At 47.3% G+C, this 18,915-nt stretch overlaps 1 protein-coding gene across 1 annotated transcript in view; it reads right to left on the reverse strand.

Annotated features, from left to right (window-relative positions):
- Positions 1–18,915, reverse strand: part of HADHA (hydroxyacyl-CoA dehydrogenase trifunctional multienzyme complex subunit alpha) — a 54,230-nt gene that overhangs the window by 9,907 nt on the left and 25,408 nt on the right. The window contains exons 2-11 of the mRNA XM_063914969.1: positions 10,979–11,020; positions 10,821–10,891; positions 10,356–10,489; positions 9,500–9,638; positions 9,242–9,361; positions 9,003–9,105; positions 8,122–8,244; positions 2,278–2,396; positions 1,944–2,000; positions 1,754–1,863 (exon numbers count right to left, since the gene is read on the reverse strand). Of these exons, the coding sequence (XP_063771039.1) occupies positions 1,754–1,863; positions 1,944–2,000; positions 2,278–2,396; positions 8,122–8,244; positions 9,003–9,105; positions 9,242–9,361; positions 9,500–9,638; positions 10,356–10,489; positions 10,821–10,891; positions 10,979–11,020 (1,018 nt within the window). The remainder of the gene's footprint in view (positions 1–1,753; positions 1,864–1,943; positions 2,001–2,277; positions 2,397–8,121; positions 8,245–9,002; positions 9,106–9,241; positions 9,362–9,499; positions 9,639–10,355; positions 10,490–10,820; positions 10,892–10,978; positions 11,021–18,915) is intronic.

The following is an 18,915-nucleotide window of genomic DNA, read 5'->3' on the forward strand; positions in this document are numbered from 1 at the left end:
TATATACCCCAGCACTGAGGAGGGCAGGTTCCTGTACAGGACACAGCTAGAATTAGGGAGACACTATATACCCCAGCACTGAGGAGGGCAGGTTTCTGTACAGGACACAGCTAGAATTAGGGAGACACTATATACCCCAGCACTGAGGAGGGCAGGTTTCTGTACAGGACACAGCTAGAATTAGGGAGACACTATATACCCCAGCACTGAGGAGGGCAGGTTCCTGTACAGGACACAGCTAGAATTAGGGAGACACTATATACCCCAGCACTGAGGAGGGCAGGTTTCTGTACAGGACACAGCTAGAATTAGGGAGACACTATATACCCCAGCACCGAGGATGGCAGGTTGTACAGGACACAGCTAGAATTAGGGAGACACTATATACCCCAGCACTGAGGATGCAGGTTCCTGTACGGGACACAGCTAGAATCAGGCAGACACTATATACCCCAGCACCGAGGATGGCAGGTTGTACAGGACACAGCTAGAATTAGGGAGACACTATATACCCCAGCACTGAGGAGGGCAGGTTTCTGTACAGGACACAGCTAGAATTAGGGAGACACTATATACCCCAGCACTGAGGAGGGCAGGTTCCTGTACAGGACACAGCTAGAATTAGGGAGACACTATTATACCCCAGCACTGAGGAGGGCAGGTTCCTGTACAGGACACAGCTAGAATTAGGGAGACACTATATACCCCAGCACGGAGGATGCAGGTTCCTGTACAGGACACAGCTAGAATTAGGGAGACACTATATACCCCAGCACTGAGGAGGGCAAGTTCCTGTACAGGCCACAGCTAGAATTAGGGAGACACTATTATACCCCAGCACTGAGGATGGCAGGTTCCTGTACGGGACACAGCTAGAATCAGGGAGACACTATATACCCCAGCACTGAGGAGGGCAGGTTCCTATACAGGACACAGCTAGAATCAGGGAGACACTATATACCCCAGCACCGAGGATGGCAGGTTCCTATACAGGACACAGCTAGAATTAGGGAGACACTATATACCCCAGCACTGAGGATGGCAGGTTCCTGTACGGGACACAGCTAGAATCAGGGAGACACTATATACCCCAGCACTGAGGATGCAGGTTCCTGTACAGGACACAGCTAGAATCAGGGAGACACTATATATCCCAGCACTGAGGTTAGCAGGTTCCTGTACGGGACACAGCTAGAATCAGGGAGACACTATATACCCCAGCACTGAGGATGGCAGGTTCCTGTACGGGACACAGCTAGAATTAGGGAGACACTATATACCCCAGCACTGAGGATGGCAGGTTCCTGTATGGGACACAGCTAGAATTAGGGAGACGCTATATACCCCAGCACTGAGGATGGCAGGTTCCTGTACGGGACACAGCTAGAATTAGGGAGACGCTATATACCCCAGCACTGAGGAGGGCAGGTTCCTGTACGGGACACAGCTAGAATTAGGGAGACACTATATACCCCAGCACTGAGGAGGGCAGATTCCTGTACGGGACACAGCTAGAATTAGGGAGACACTATACCCCAGCATTGAGGATGACAGGTTGTACAGGACACAGCTACAATTAAGGAGACACTATATACCCCAGCACGGAGGATGGCAGGTTCCTGTATGGGACACTGCTTCCTCCCTGACCTATAATTGAGCGAGCTGCTTGGCGTGACGTAACCCTGCCTCCTTGTACTTGAGGAAACCTCAGACAAATAGAATAATCTGAATTATTTCTAAGCTACCCACTCACTTGACTTCTTTCTGTGGAGTGCCAAACTTGTTCTTTTTGCACAGCACTTGTCCGTGATACAGGCCAATCAATGCTCTCGATTCACTGGTCATTGCCAGTTCTCCGAATTTCTGCCAGGAAAGAGTAAGGTGCATTAGACAGACCACAGCCAACATACGGTACTGTGCCACCAAAGAGCTAGTAACCCTACCTGGGCCTCTGCTAGATATCCAGCTTCCTGGCCGTGCTCCAGACCCGTCTTCACCACCTGTCGGATAACAAGTCATCTGTAAGTCTCCAATATTCGTGAGGTACTAGAATGTAGCCCAGAACATGGCGGGGTGTACACCAGAGGTAAACATCACTAACCCCCCCCCCCCCCCCACCATAACCAAGGTCAGACAGACCCAACATAACGATCATCTGACAGCACCAGGGCACTAAGAACTGATGTAGTATGTGGAATTATTTTCCCCAATATCTTTATTGAAAGTATAGAAGACGGGATTGAGTGGAATTCCACAGAGACCAGAGAAAAGACGTACCTCGATGATTTTTAGGGGAGCCGGATAGAGACCCTTCGTCTGCTTCTGCACTTTCTTTTCCACGGTTTTGTAGATTTGCTGCCTTACGAATGGGATGGACATGACATAGTCTGTGATCTCTGGGAGACAGGAGATGAGTCAGGGGCCCGTCCCGGGAGGTCAGAAGCAGGGGCCCGTCACAGGACCAATGCAAGGGGCCAACTCAAAGCTTTAACACAACTACATTCAATGGACTAGAACATTTCACAGGTCCAGAGCAATAAGAAAAAGTAATTATATGTGGCCACTGGTCTAATATCAGGATTTTGGTACTTACCGATAAATCCCTTTCTCCGATTCCACAGGGGCCACTGGAGTGTAGTTACAATGGGGAGATAGTAGGTGGTATTGGTAGCTGGCACTTTAAAAATTCTCACACTGTGGCTAGCTCCTCCCCTACTATCTCCCCTCCAAGCCAGTCTACGTTAAACTGTGCCCGAGGAGAGCTGTAATAAACAAACCGTAAGGTAGAGGAGGTTAGAGACGCCCTGTAAACCAGGCGAACACAAACTAAACCTGGAACAGAACCTGACAAAAACCAGGCTAGCCTGAACCCAACAAGCAGTCATATGGTGATCTGCAATCGTTAATCAAACAAAAATCAGGAGAAACAGCGCTGGGCGGGCGTCCAGTGGCCCCTGTGGAATCGGAGAAAGGGATTTATCGGTAAGTACCAAAATCCTGATTTCTCCTTCATCCACTAGGGGCCACTGGAGTGTAGTTACAATGGGGACGTCCCAGAGCTCCCAAAAAACGGGTGGGAAAGCGCTGAGAGTCCTGTAAAAACTGCTCGGCCAAACAGTGATGCAGAGGCCGTAAAAGTGTCAAACTTGTAGAATTTGACAAAACGAATGTCGGTTTGACCAAGTAGCCGCCCGACAAAATATTCATGGAGACCCCGCGGGCGGCTGCCCACGAAGGTCTTACAATGCGCGTAAAGCGCGCTGAAATGGAAAACGGAGGCTCCCTAGTAACCGCCAAGAAGACTGTCTGATGATCAGATGTATCCAACTGTCCAGCATATGCTGGGACCCCGGCTATTTAGTACGGGAGCATCGTCCAGAGCAAAGAAGAAAAACACTTCATCGAATAGCCCGAGACCTCTGTAGAGAGAGTTGACGAGCCCTGACAACATTCAGAGAGGATTGACAACCACTAGTGTCAGATTTATATGAAAAATGGACATCCCCTCTGGAAGAAACGACCGCTGAGGCCGAAGCACAGCCCGGGGAGTTGCCAATAGAGTACTCCCTGAACAAGAGGCCGAACTTACGGCCGCTAGGCTAATATCATTTGGAAGAAAAGCGAAAAAGGCAGAGACCTAAAATTCCGGTCAGTGTGGTTTGAAGCGCAGCGGAGCAAAAAACCTCCCAGAGAAACCAAAGATGAATGGTAACTGGAAGAAGGGGGAAAAACCCCTTTTATCTTCATTATGTCCCATAAAGTTTTCCCAAAGTGGCAAAAGCGAGAAGAGGTAATAGACTTCTGAAATCGGAGCCCTGTAGGCCTAACCGAACTAGGGAACTCCTCCCTTCTGAGGTCTCGTGAACAGTCACACGGGTAACCGAAACCAGTGTAAAATTGAACAAGGAGAAAAAAGGAGCCTGTTGAAGTAGACAGTCCAGTCGAGGTAGGAGCCAAGGCTCCTCTACTGACAACAGGCGTATCTGTATCTTCAAGTCATGCGTGGCCCAACCAGCGCCACCGAGAGGACTAGCACGCATAATCCCCTCCTGTGTTACTGAACATGAAGTAGAAATAGAAAAGGAGGCAGGATAGAATAACCAGAAAACTCCCCGGAGCCCTGAGGGCCTCCACGGCTACTGCCGTCCGAGAGTAATAAAGGGTTAAAGAGTCAGTCAGAACGCCCTGAGGTCGATCCGAAATCTCCGCCCACAGCGGACCAGCTGACAAAACTCCGGGGCATGTTCCCTCACCCAGGAGTCTGACCTGGTGGCTTGATCTGGAAACAAGATTGTTGTCCCCCGCTCCGAGAGAAATGGAGGCGACCACTCATTGCGTCGCAACTTGACTGAAGAAATAGAGTCTCTGGTGCCGAGGAATGAAAAATCCTCTGACGGACCGTGTTGAGAAACGTCTATGCGGAGCATAAATTGGATCTGTGTCGAATCAGAAGCTCGTGGATCCTCCGGATATTCAGAAGCCACCTAATGTACAGAGTGGGATAGTAGCAGTAAATTGTCCCATTAGGGAACCAACGTCACCCACTGCCCTTGAAAAAGAGTTATTCTGTGATCTTCCTAAACTCTGTGGGAGCGGAAGAGAGAAGAGTAAAGGACTTACAGTGAAAATGAGAATCCTGTTAAGGGGGAATCTGAGAAAAGCCTGTCCAACGGAAATCAGTAAACAGGCATCTCTGGAGACAAGGGACACGTAAAACTCCCTTTCTTGTTTAAACTAGCAATCACAGACTAAAAGGATTGTAAGGCCAGAATAAGCCTGTCCGAGCCACTTGGCTTCGGAACGTGAAAAGAAAACAAAGGCCTGAGAACTGTCCTAATTCAAATGATATGTGAAAAAACAGGGATCAACACCCTTTGCGGTTAGAAACCTATGGAGCGCAGCCTGCAGTATGACTCTTGTCATCGTAAATCAGCCGACCCATGCCGAGGGACTCCTGAGACGGTTGTAACCGCCCAAGCCTTCTCCCATCGACCTGCGCCTACCCTGGGACCCTGCAGGTGGTAGAAAAGTCTGTGTAATGGGTGTATAGGATGACATAAAATCAGACTGGACCGAGGATGTTGAACCTCTGCTTCAGCCTTTTTACCCTGAGAACCCCTGGCGACGAAGATATCACCCGTGTGGAGTCAAAAGCCTGAAAGGGCACGGAAAAATCTAAAGGGAAGACCAGTAAAGGTCTGTCTTGGAGCTGGGGCAGTAGTAGGAGAAATCAAAGTGGACCTACCTCCATTGGTTCAAGAAATCCTGCAGAAAGTTCCTTCCCCAGAACCATCTGCCCCGTAGGATTTCATGTTTACCTGTCACTGTCGCAGCCCCAGAGGTCGTCGGGTTAAGACAGCCCAAGCGAAGATGCAGGGTCCGAGTCTGTAGACGTGGAGACCTCCAAGGAACATAAAGCAGAATCGTGATTCTGACCTGTACCAAAGTATCAATTGATCCTGATGCGAAGCATCCTGTAACCTAGAGGACAATTGTTCCCCAACCTACCTGCTCCGGACACGGTAGAACCATGCTGCCGCATATGTCGATGGATCCCTGAGCAAGGTTGCCTCAGGAAAACGGCGGCTTGATGGACCGGCGATACACCGAGGTGTATACCCTAGAGAGGTTCTGATACCATCTCCTGCCATCTGCGGGGAAAAGATAGGAAAACAAACCTTGTTTGATACCTGATATTGTGTGTCGGCCGCCTACCGGAGCCTGCCCAGCTCATCCGAAACTGGACCAGTCGCTGTCATTTTCGTCAATGGCGTGGAACCCTGATGGACTTGACGTGTCCTCCTCCTTTACCTGCAGTATCAGATGAACTGCTGTATTATGTACCTGTATATTCTGAGACACTGGTTCAGATCCACAGAAAACAGACATCAGTAATGCATGGAATGTTAGCAAAGTTTCTTTTTGGAAAGGTGTGTTTGGTCCCGCTGTGATTTGATCCTGTGACCTTGGAAACCAAAGTCCAAGGGCTTACCTGATGAGCTATTGTCTGGATAATAGTGACATTACCTGCATCATTGATCAAACAGGGGTGTGCAGGTGCGTGGAGGGCGAAGCAGATGGCTCCGCCGCATACTTCACACCTAAGAGGGAATTCTTCGACTATCCCAGGAGAGACAAACGAAAGGAGAAAAGGTGGGTTAAAGAAACAGAGCCCTACGTAAGGTCTGCACTATAATGTGTAGTGACCGATACGATTAAAATAAACTTTCTGGAGCAGCGGAGACCTGAACCAGTAACGCTGCGCTGTGGGACAGGAGTCTTAGCCCTAGGCTATAGGAGTTCTCCTTAAAGTTTTGTTTGGATTAAAACCCCTGTTCAGATACCCGCTACTAGCGTACTGAGCCGCAGCGCTATTTGTCTGATGCTTTACACACATTCCCCAATTACAAATAGCATTAGTAACTAGTGACACCAAGGAATAATAAAGGGAAGGCAACACCCCGCCCTGTATTTAGTGTACCGCTAATTAAGGTGCACCAGATGTTTCTCTGAGGTTCCGCTGGCTTTTCAAAATGGTGACCAGCCTGTGAGAAAGATGGGGGAAAATGTTATGTGCAAGATGTTATTAGAAAACATTGCGGAAGTTTTGTTTTATCCCCTATATCTGGTATTTTATGGATATATCTATATACATACCTACACGCACTTAAATATCTATATCTATATATATACATGCACAAACATAACTATATATGTATATATACACACACACACACACACACACACACACACACACACCGTAGGTAAATAAATACTGCACAGTAGATTCTTTTAATTATTATTGAGCTGAGTCCCAGCTACTGTAATAGAGCAGGTTCCCTGATTTGCAAGTAGGGAAATGCTGGGTAGAGGACTCTACTGCAGGAGGAATGTAGCAATATTTCAGCAGCCTGAAGTATCGAAAAGTTAAAAACCCCAGAGACAGGGTCTGTTGCCTAGCGACAGGGAGACCTGGGAGCCCGCTGAGTAAAGCGGGTTATCTGTAAAGAAATCCTCCCTGCACAGCCAGGAGAGGAATGGGTCTTCAGTGTGAGACACACACTGGAGCGGCGTGCTGCAGCGGCGCGGGGAGCGGAGAGAGCCCGCCGTACAGAGCGGGAGTTAGCTCCGCCCCCCCTGCCTCGTGCAAAGGTATCCCCCGGCCGCCTTGCGGGCAAATATAACCCCCGGCCCTGCCGGGGAGAATGTATATTGTCATATATGCTGTGGCCGGGGAGCGGTGTGTAACCCCCCCCGGCCACCTGTATGCAGCTGATTCTGAGCCCGCCGGACGGAGCGGGACTTAGCTCCGCCCCTCTGCTCTATTCAAACACTGGTTGTTATACAGGACACACACAGTAAAAAACCATCACATTTAAGTGTAAAATCACACATCAGTCTGGAGGGGGGGGGAGATTGTACTCACCGTCCTTTTGATGGCGTGGCCCTGACACGCGCCGCACGCAGCGGTGTCCGGCCGGAATCTTCTGATGTAGTGGTCCCGACACACGCCGCACGCAGCGGTGTCCGACCATTTTTGATACTCACCGCTGCCGGAATCTTCTGCTGGATGGAGTGGCCGCGACACGCGCCGCACGCAGCGGTGTCCGCCAACTCAGGAGAGCTCAGTGTCTCCCTCAGCCGGGGCCCATCCCTAGCCGCACGCAGCTGCGATGGGACCCCGCCGGCAGCTCCCACGGTGCAGACTGGCAGTGGCAGAGCTGCCAGTCTGTGAGTGTGTGTAAGAAAAATAAAATAATAAAGAAAAAAGAAGAAAATTCTTCAGCTAAACCCAAGTGAACCAGCTACCTCGGGCACTAAACTAAGACTGGCTTGGAGGGGAGATAGTAGGGGAGGAGCTAGCCACAGTGTGAGAATTTTTAAAGTGCCAGCTACCAATACCACCTACTATCTCCCCATTGTAACTACACTCCAGTGGCCCCTAGTGGATGAAGGAGAAATAAAAGCTCACTGCCCAAAAGGTTTTGACGGACTTATACACGGATAAAAACACTTATACAAAACGATTTACACCGTGTATCAGTGGAGACTCAGCATAAGGTCTGCCGGCTCATTATCAGATATCTCCCAGTTACAGAAGACTGTCATTGGGCGACTTACTCGCTACCAGCCCTTTCTGCTTCTTCAGCGAGACGGTTTTGTTGACGATTCCCCTGGCGTAGTCTACGGCCATCTCTTCCAGGTACTGCATGGTCCTCTCCTCAGGACTGCTCAGGCCGGGACCTGTCAGATATAGATGGTGGAGGTGGATATAAGTTGCACAACTGGTAGCAGGTTCCATGGCTGTGATGGCCTCATATCAGGAGGAGCGTACTAATATCACTCGGATAACAACGTGTGAAATGCCACCACTGGCAGCTGGCGTTCCCGACAAAACATTTGTTTTATTCTAATGGAATCAATATTTGCGTTTTCTGCGTCACTTCTTATGGTGTATACGCACGGTGAGATTTCTCATTTCCATTTTGACTATCTAGTCAAAATCGCAAGAAAAAAAGTTAGTGGAAAGTGGAAATCGCAAGGTGTTCAGCAGCTTGCGATACCGATTCAATCCCGATGCGCTCTCCCGTGGGGTCGGTAACGTAAGGCTAGATAGTCGAGATTAACTTGCCTGCACAGTCTATCTAGTACAAAGTATGCTCAAAATTGCCACTTAGTCAAAATCATACATAGATGAAATCTCAAGCACAGATAGTACAGATTTTGATTATCTGTGTCATCTGGGCTCTGGGGAAGTTCAAGGGCAATCGCATAGTCAACGTAGGGCAAGGATCTCACAGTGTGTACACACCTAAAGTCTCAGCAATGAATTAAATATCTGACTCAGCGAGTGGAAGCTGCGTCTACATCTTGTAGCCCCTCCTGAGAACCGGGACCTTTATTCATAGAACACAAAGCCCTGTAATCTCTCTCTTTATACCTGATTACAGACTATATCTGTCAAGGATTTTACCCTCCCCCTCAAAGCTCTGTAATCTCACCCAGGGGATCTACGAGCTGGTCTACCAATCCCATCTTCTTGGCTTTGTCAGCGCGGATGTTCCTCCCGGTCAGCATCATGTCGAAGGCAGCTGGAAGACCCAACTACAGGGACAAACAGAAGCGTCATCATCAACACATCCACCCAACACTCCTGTGCACACAGCCCCAGCCTTATTATCATAGTAGCTCTATAGGATAGATAGGGGAGAACTGTGATGGGAGGGTGCTAGTCACTCACCATCTTGGGGAGCCTCTGCGTCCCTCCAGCACCAGGAAACAGGCCAAGCAGAACCTCAGGGGTCCCTAGAACGGTCTTCTTGTCCTTTGTAGCCACTCTATACTGGCAGGAAATGGCCACCTAGGAGACCAGCAAAACCATGAGCCAATAATACGGTAAACGACGGCACAATGCGCATGATGACTTCACACGCTGCGCCAAGCAAAGAACGAATACAGATAAGACTGCTGCCCCCTAGTGCTCAGGAGACGTACGTACCTCCAGGCCTCCTCCCAGGCAGGAGCCATTGATGGCAGCTACGATGGGTTTTGGGGACTTTTCAAGTTTTGCAAACATTTTCTGGCCAGCTTCAGACAGCTCGGTGACCTCCTGTGCGCTCTTACACGCCTCGATCATGCTGGAAGGAACAGACACTAGGTCAGAGACCGAGGGGATAAACAGTCACCACTTCCTAATCTAGACGCGCAGACTGAGCGCAAAAATCGCATTACATGGTACAGGGAGGACAGACCCCCCTTCCTTGCTTATTACCACTATCTTCTCAGCATTGGTGGACAGACTACTTTATGATCGAGTGCTTAGACGACACATGCCACAAACGGGTGTGGTTCATCAAATCGACAGTGTCTAGGTCGACAATGTTTAGGTCGACCACTATAGGTCGACAGTCACTAGGTCGACATGGATGGAAGGACGACAGGGTTTCTAGGTCGACATGTGCTAGGTCGAAAGGTCTAAAGGTCGACATGAGGTTTTTTTCGTAGAGTGACCGGGATCCCAAATTAGTGCACCGCGTCCCCTCGCATGGCGAGCGAGCTTCGGGCATGGTGCCTTCACTCCGCTACCGCTTCGCTCGGCACACTTTACCGTTCCAATCGTAGTCCACGTGGATCGTTAAGTATGAAAAAATTCAAAAAAAGGAAAAAAAAAAAAGGTGAAAATCTCATGTCGACCTTTAGACCTGTCGACCTAGCACATGTCGACCTAGAAACCCTGTCGACCTTCCATCCATGTCGACCTAGTGACTGTCGACCTATAGTGGTCGACCTAAACACTGTCGATTTTCAGACCGGATCCCGCCACAAACATAAGAACACGCGAGCAGCCGTCTCACTTGATGTCGGCTCCAGCGATGAAGCAGCCGGGTTTGGCGGAGATCAGGACGGCGCTTTGCACGGCATCGTTGGCCCAGACTTCGTCCATGACGTCGCTGAATTCGCTCTGTAGCTGCCTGGACAGTGTGTTCACCTGCAGCGTGGACGGAGGAGACATTTATGTACACGGCACTGTGTATTACATCCAGCAACCAGTATCTGTATAGCCAGCCAGTTCTGAGGTCATCACGTTATCGCCCACTAGGGAAACCGTGTTATAATCAGGACTATTGTACCAAATACCGCTAATCATTAAGAACAGTATGAGAGAACTGTCTGTCAAGTCCTTTTATATGGTCTCAGAACACCTCTGATTCCTTACAGCAGAGAACACGTGACTATACATACAAGCATGATTTATAAGGTCTCTGCAGAATCCGGGGAAGGACAACCCCAATGTACAGCTAGAAGAGCACAAACCATACCTTAGAATTTGGGGTGTTAAATCGGACAACGGCAACGTCTTTTTTGACCTCATAGTTGACGTGGGTCCTTGCTGGAATGACACAACAGGCAGGTTGTTAGAAGAGATTGCTAGCTCTTCTTCCCCAGATACAGAAGGGAGGGTTACAGTGTGACTTACAGTGCATGGCAGACGATATGGAGAGGGATCTGCAGGTGAAACCTGTGAAGAGAACAACGTTATAGAAACATAGAATGTGACAGCAGATAAGAACCACTTGGCCCTTTTAGTCTGCCCCTTTAACTTTATTGTTATAAAGAATATATACCACATTTACATTACTCACGCCAGTATAAGTCTATCCCGAGCCAGTACTCTCTCTCTAGCTATGATCCTCACTTTACTGCAGGACATGAGGTTACTACAGTCAGACGACTTTACTTGTTTGTCCTGACCTCATGGTTTGGCCTTTCCCGCCTGCCATCTCTTGGGTCATTCCAGTAACCTATACCTTCATAAAGTTTTATGTCATTGCCCTGGGAGGACACTCAGACCTATGATCAACTCAAGAGAGCGTAGCAACTAGCAAGTCTCCCTGGTGACATAACAGCATGGATGAAAGCACAGGGGAAGCCTTAGACATAAAGCAATGTGTTAGTGGGGTGTGTCTGCAGGGAAGCCATCCCAAGGTGTGGCCCTACACCCGCCCCGGGGGCGATTTTACCTGCACAGTTTTCCAGGTGAGAGCCAGGAAGCAGCACGCAGACACCTGCACTATGCTCGCAGCTAGGTACTACCCCTCTCTGTAACCCCAGGATGCAGCATGCAGACACCTGCACTATGCTCCGCAGCTAGGTCACTACCTGGCTCCGTAATCCCAGGATGCAGCACGCCTACACCTGCACTATGCTCCGCAGCTAGGTCACTACCTGGTTCCGTAATCCCTGGATGCAGCACGCCTACACCTGCACTATGCTCCACATCTAGGTCACTACTGTCTCCGTAATCCCTGGATGCAGCACACCTACACTATGCTCCGCAGCTTGGTCACTACCTGGCTCTGTAAAAGCCCATATAGACGGACCGATGTGGAAGAGATGTGTGCTGGGCGAACCGCTCAGCACACATCTCTCCACCCCCCACACTCAGCACAGCACGATGTGTGCTGAGCGTGCGGGGGAAGACGGGGGGGGGGGGGGGGGGCCTCATTTCACCCAGCGGGTGAAGTGAGCGACCTGCTAGATTGGCTATCGCTGTAGGGGGTACACACGGAGCGATAATGCTTAAATTCTAAGTAATCTAGTCAGCACGCAAACACCTGCACTATGCTCCGCAGCTAGGTCACTATTTGGCTCCGTAATCCCAGGATGCAGCACGCAGACACCTGCACTATGCTCTGCAGCTAGGTGACTATGTGGCTCCATAATCCCAGGATGCAGCACGCAGACACCTGCACTATGCTCTGCAGCTAGGTCACTATGTGGCTCCGTAATCCCAGGATGCAGCACGCAGACACCTGCACTATGCCCTCCAGCTAGGTCACATGAGCTGGCTCTGTAATCCTCACACACTGCCATGTTATCACGCGTTTCATAGTTCTGGCTGCCAGAGATGACATGGGAATTGTGATGTGACAATCATGCATTCCCCTTGTCGAAGTCAGAAAAAATGTCTCTATGCACGTTGCCATATTTGCACCGCACACTGGTCCGTGCTGCGCATGCGTGCGCTCTCCCGTGGAGGCGCATACCCGCAATAGCGTGCACTCGCAGGCGCGGTATGCGTATTTACGGTAGAGTTTACGTAGTCGTAGCGTGCGACCCATTCGTTGCAACTGTTCACAATTAATGTAGTTTATAGATCATGGTCCCTTTGATAGATTCTGAAAGTTTGGTTAAAATAGAATGTCCCTGAGCTGAGGAGTCCCTCTTTGCATCGTACGAAGGGTCTAACAGGAATCATACAGCAGTGTTTGGTACCCATCGGAAGAGTATTTAATTAGCAATATTCCGGTGTTGGTTTGGAGCGTATTAATTGCTCGTGCGAATAGTTATGGACATAAGAAGTTATGTCCATTTATTTATTATTATTTGTTCTTACTTAGTCATGCATCTGAACAGTTGGAGACAGGCATCAGTAGGTCTCAAATGTCTCTTTGACCTCAGAGATCCCCCAAACAATAGTTTGCATGTTAAGAGGGCCTCATATCTACACATGCATAAGGTAAACACAGGAATAGTAATTGAAGATCAATTGTACTCCAAATCAGTATCTTTCCCGCAGACGGAGTACAATAGCCTTTAATTACACTGAGCTTTTGAGACTCAATAAGGAGGGCCAACACCTGTGTTTACAAATGGGGCTGGATTTGTATACAGGAGAATGAGGGCTGAGATGTCAGTCTCAACTGAAAGTGGACATCATGAATATAGAACAAAACCCAGACAGGATTCTGTTTTGTATTCGCCAAACAATAGCTTCTCACTAGACAGGAATGTGTTGGTCATCACCCATTGTGTTACATAACCAAGGCCACTGATGCAGCTGGCTGACATGCTGGGAGGGACACACACTTCCTGTGGTTGACACCCCCCCACAGCTGGAATGCAGGTATGATATACCCACTGGAGATCACAGGGCTGACTGACACTCAGAACTAAGCTAGCATCAAGCAGCATGGCGGCTACATCCCCAGGACAGAATTCCTTCCCAAAGGCTAAGTATAGAATCACATGGCTATAGAAGGAAATATAGACATATTGCTTTCTGGTTTAAATAGGATATTGTAACTTGGCTGTGATGATTGTTGGGTGTTAGTGTTGGTGCCCTGTGGAATCTGTGATGGTAGCTGGGATCTTGTTAATCATAAATACCACCATGCAGTACTTTTGAATATGTGCTGGTAGCAATGGCAGGCTGATACTTGTGAGTACCTGGTGGTCTGGTCTTGTGATAACTCATATGCTCTGGTTATAGAGATACTGTGTTTGCTTGAAATTGTGAAAGGTGATTTAGATTGTTTGGAATTGTAAAATCAGAACATATGCATTGTTTTGAGGCTTGGACATTTTGGAATAAAATGGAGTCTAGCTTCTGCCCCATGCGGCATTGTAGGGACGATTGTGTAGCTGGGTGTTGTGTATATAGGGACAGGCAGCATGGGTAAGCTCAAGTACTTTCTAAACAAAGATTCTCAGCATTGATTAACTGCGCAGCGATTGTTCCTCACATGTGTAAGCTTCGCTGCAACCATATTGTCTTTTAATGTTATTGTGAGCCAATCTCTCTCAAATCTCTCTCTCTCTCTCTCTTGTCTTCTCATCTTCTCTTATTTCTCCTTAAACTTAACTGTATTGTATTGTAGTGTGTTTCCTGTATAGTTATCTGGTTAGGTGGTTTATGTTATACTGTAGTGTATCATTTGTACTGTTATCCCCTTTTACAAGTATATTAGATATAATACAGTTAATAGGCTTTGGAACCTAAACCAGTATCTGTGTATTTTCTATAGTGTTAAGTGTTCACTTGAGCGTCGGTGACGCTCAAGCAGCTTTGTAGTTAGTCAGGTTACACAAGGTTGCACTTACACCCTGTACTCACATTAAGGTATTCAGTGTATTTCATTGGTATAAGGTTTTAACATAAAGGTATAGTGTTGTGAGCGTCTGCATCGCTGGTGACCTCCTCGTGGTCTCGAGCGTAGGCTACGCTACAGCGAATCATTCCCCTAGACATAACCAATAACGTGTCCTGTGATCACTGGGCCGTGAGCGAACGTGACGCTTGAGCGTCTCGCCTACGGCTTAGCGATCGTTACGCAGATAGCGTACCCATACGGTATTTCTTAAGCAAACAGCGTACAGTGTTCTTAGCTTCATAAAGGGTTGTTTATACGACAAGGGAATTTGGCATTGTCAATTGGGAACTCGTCCTATACTTCTCACATCTGCACTAGGTAGATCAGCAGACATTATCCCCCAGCAAAGGGTGGGAGATTGTCTCATAGTGCTGGCGGGATAAGCGTCTGCTTCGCTTAGATAAAGAGTGCTGAAGGAACCCGGTAACCGGAAGTAAGAACAAAACGCTTGTGTCTTTTTAAAACTGTTTATTTTTCTTTTGTCTTGCGTACGCACGCATATATCTGCATTTCTGTTTCATTTTCGTATATCACTATTCCTGTTTGCCAATTTTATAGTTGATAGAAAGTGCTAAAAAGAGATTTGCTGTTATTTCATAGTAGAGGTAATAGTTAAAGTATAGAACAACACACGGTTTGTCTGAGATACAAGGCAGTCAGTGTGGATTGCGGTAGATGATCAGGGATCATTTACATTGATAAAAATATATTGTGTTACGGTGGATCCTTTGCATTGCGTACACGTGTCGCTAACAAAGACTAGCGTACGCAATCCAAAAGGCAGACGCACGCAGTGTACATTACGCAACGTAGCGTCCGGTTACGCCCACGTAGCTCAAGTTGTGATAAAGTGAAGTAACGCAAAGGCGATAATTAACGCACAGCGGTAGATAACGCGAAGCGGTAAATAACGCAAATCTATTTTTGGAAAATCTGAAATTTAGTTTAACAGATCCTGCTCCTAATTGGTAACACTTTTGGCCTAAAGACAATTTCTGCGCAGAAATAGACATAGAAACAAAAGTGTACATGTGTTGAGTGAGTGTGTTTTGTATACAAAAGTTTATATAACTGTAAGGTGGAACCAAAAGGAAAGCCGGGTACTCGTCAAGGGACATACGTGTAAGTGACATATACGGTGGCTAGGGAGGCATCCCTGGTTAAATAATATTTGAGCATTAGAGTATAGCGGACCGTAAGGTAACAAGACCAGGAGGTCATAAGGTAACAGACCAGGAGGTCATAAGGTAACAGACCAGGAGGTCATAAGGTAACAGACCAGGAGGTCATAAGGTAACAGACCAGGAGGTCATAAGGTAACAGGTAAAATAGACAAAGAGGTCCGCTATAAAAGTCCAGTGGCACAACGCCTGGGGTGTTGGTGCAGAACCCATATAGGCCATACAAGCTCTTGCTGAAGGAATCGCGGCCGGAAACATCGATTCCATTGATCTTTCAGTACATGACAAGTAGTGCTCGTGTACTGAACGATTGGACCGCACGTAATTGTGTGCAGTAGTTAGTAATCTGACCTAATACCATTAGAGTAAAGTGGTCACAAACGCTATTTGTACATTCTGACGTGATTTGTGTAATTTTTTATTTTTGGAAGGGAAGTTCGCTGGTCACTCAGGAACTATCCAACAACCGATACTTGCTGGGGAACGCGCCCCAGTAAATAAAGGTTCACAGGGGCCCTGGGTTGGGTACCGCAGCTCTGGATACAGTGATTGCAGCACAGGCCAACGTGGGCGAGAAGTAAGTGGGGTACTTGATAAACCACCACCGCCGGCCTGCCCAAGGACATCTTGGTTTGTTTGTAAGGGTTCGCTGAAAACCTTGAGATAAAGATCCAAGGAGGAATAAGCAACGCCTGCAGATTATGGGGGCCATTTGTTCAGGTAGGGGGCGATCAACCTCGGTTCGGGTTGATTCAGAGAACCGACCAGTTGGGTCGGCACGATATGTAATGTGTGAAAAATACGGTAGTCACACAGAGGTTTTATGTGATGAATGGGAGAGAATGACTGTACAAGACAGGGACAAATTCCCAAGAATAGGTAGCTTCAGTCCAGTAGTGTTACAAAATTTAAGGAGGAGGATAAGTCTCATTGAACCAACGAAGAGACAAAATAAACATTATGAATATTTACAGTTATGGCAACAGGAAAGTGAATTACAAAAAGAGTCTATTGACTTTTCTGACTCTTATCTTGAGGGGAGAGACATGGCAGCAGGAGAGGAGTTGATTGCGGAGAGAAAGACACAAGGGTGAACAATAAAAACGCTCTTAGCAACTGTAATATAGATTATAAGAATAAGTGTAATAAATGTAACAATGATTATTGTAATACTGTTGAATGTACAACTATTAACCTGTGCAAGCTGCACCCCATGTCAAACCTCCCTCAGGAATACAAACAAGAAAGTGAGCCCAGAACGATGTCGGCACCTCTTCCAGAAGCCATCCTACAAGACATCCAGGTGGACACGACCAAATTGGTAAAGGCAATAATCAAACCCCCTAACGGAGGGTCAGGTGAGGTCGTGTCCACAGGTACGTACAATGTTTTATATCACGCACAAACAAATGTACCCCATATTATAAGACCAAAACAAGGTGATGTAATTGAGTTTAGTCCTGTCAGGGTGATCACAGTCCCCAATGGGAAGACTGACGATCAGGGAACCATTCCCGTCAAGGACAGTGCAATGCGCCATCCCTGGTCCCGGACAGAATTGAGATCAATCATGTCTGATTACCCAGATCCTAGGAAAGATCTAACTGTATGATCAAAGATTCACAGAAGGTATATCAACTCCCTAGACAACGACATAATCATGGTATCCAAGGAATCAGGTAGGTACAGGGAAAGCGGTTGATGGTGATGAGCATCCAAGCGTTTGAGGAGGCATCAAATCAACCAAAACCCCAGGCCATTGGCACATGGAGGAACTTAAGGATTTGTGATCTGTGCAAAAGAGAAGGGCATTATGCCAGTAACTGTAATAACCCACATAAAGTTAGACCCCCTAGACATGAAAATGAGCAAAATTACAATACACACCATTATAATCAAGGATCACATAGGCAGGAAAGGTGATTATTAGGAATGGAGGCAAGCCTGAAGTAACGGTTAATGAAGTGGGAGGTCATTCACTAAAGACACAGGAATGACCAGGTGAAAAGTTGTAAATGTATTTGTGAAAAATGTTTTTCTCTCCCTCTCTCTATCCCCATCTCTGACTAGTAGTGGTAAGAATTCACACATTGCATACCCACTTGGTCCTTGCAGAAGTCTACCAAACCCCAGCATGACCTCCGCCACAATGTATTTCTGGCCAGATACAGACAGTGGAGTAATGCAGGTGCTGGTGGGGAGGGACTGCTCAAGGAGACCAGTAGACACATAGATATGACAGCCTAATAAGTCTGACAATGTTTTTCTAATGCTAACAATGTTTTCTTACAATGTTTAAAAATGCTTTGTTTCTCTTTTCTTATTGATGGTTATTGTCGAGTTATGTAATGTATATATGCACATGAATTGTTCTCTATCTCTTTTGTTTTTTTTTATTTTCTCTCTCTTCTCACTCATGTTTCCATGGTTTAAAGATGCTATGTCACCCCTCAGTTGGACCAATGGTAATGCCAGATTTTTGCTCCTTACAGAAAGATCGTCGGTTAGGAAGGAATATTGCATCACCAGAATGATCGTTTTTGAAGACTGAGAGACAACACCTTTGAGAGGACAGCAGAACAAGAAGAACAACAAGACGAGAGAACTTATTATCGTAACGAGTTCTCTCCCCCTCAAACTGATTTTCTTATACCCCATTTACAAATTTCTTCTTTTCTCCTCCTGTAAGATGGACTTGCCCCAAGAGACTGTGATATGGATTTTTCCCGTTAACCATGATGTTGACCAGAGCAGTCTGTTTCGGTGAGAGTACCAGTGAGGTCGAGAAAGGATCCAGAAAGGTCCTGATGACTGAGACGGAGGTGTAAATTTCCAATAGCAACCCAATCACCAAGCAAAGGCGAGTACCGGGCACGATCTAACAACCATGTTATTTGTAAACAACTGTGAAGGAATGTTAGTTCAAAAAGAAAGTTGTATCTGTAGGCTCTGTAACAAAGAAATGCCAATCCAGTTTTAATATCCATATGGACCGGCATCCATTGAGTGACTATCACTCTCTAGTGGGTAACGTGTTAAACCAAACAGATTGTTGGGTATGCTCTCAAGTACCTCAGGGTCACAGCAAATCAGGGCTAGTACCATTTCCTTTAACGTTAGGGGAGGTACTTGAGCTAAGTGGTGGGAGACCGGTGGACCGGAGGTTTAATATCTCCAGCCCTCCTAGTTTGAAGCTCCACCAATACCATGTGGATAGGTCCCTCATATGTTTTAACATCTCCAATCCCAGAAAACCGGGAAATTGGGAAGTGTCATGGAGCAACCTTACCATGACCTTT

This window comes from Pseudophryne corroboree, chromosome 4 (assembly GCF_028390025.1).
Source record: "Pseudophryne corroboree isolate aPseCor3 chromosome 4, aPseCor3.hap2, whole genome shotgun sequence".
NCBI classification, from domain to species: domain Eukaryota; kingdom Metazoa; phylum Chordata; class Amphibia; order Anura; family Myobatrachidae; genus Pseudophryne; species Pseudophryne corroboree.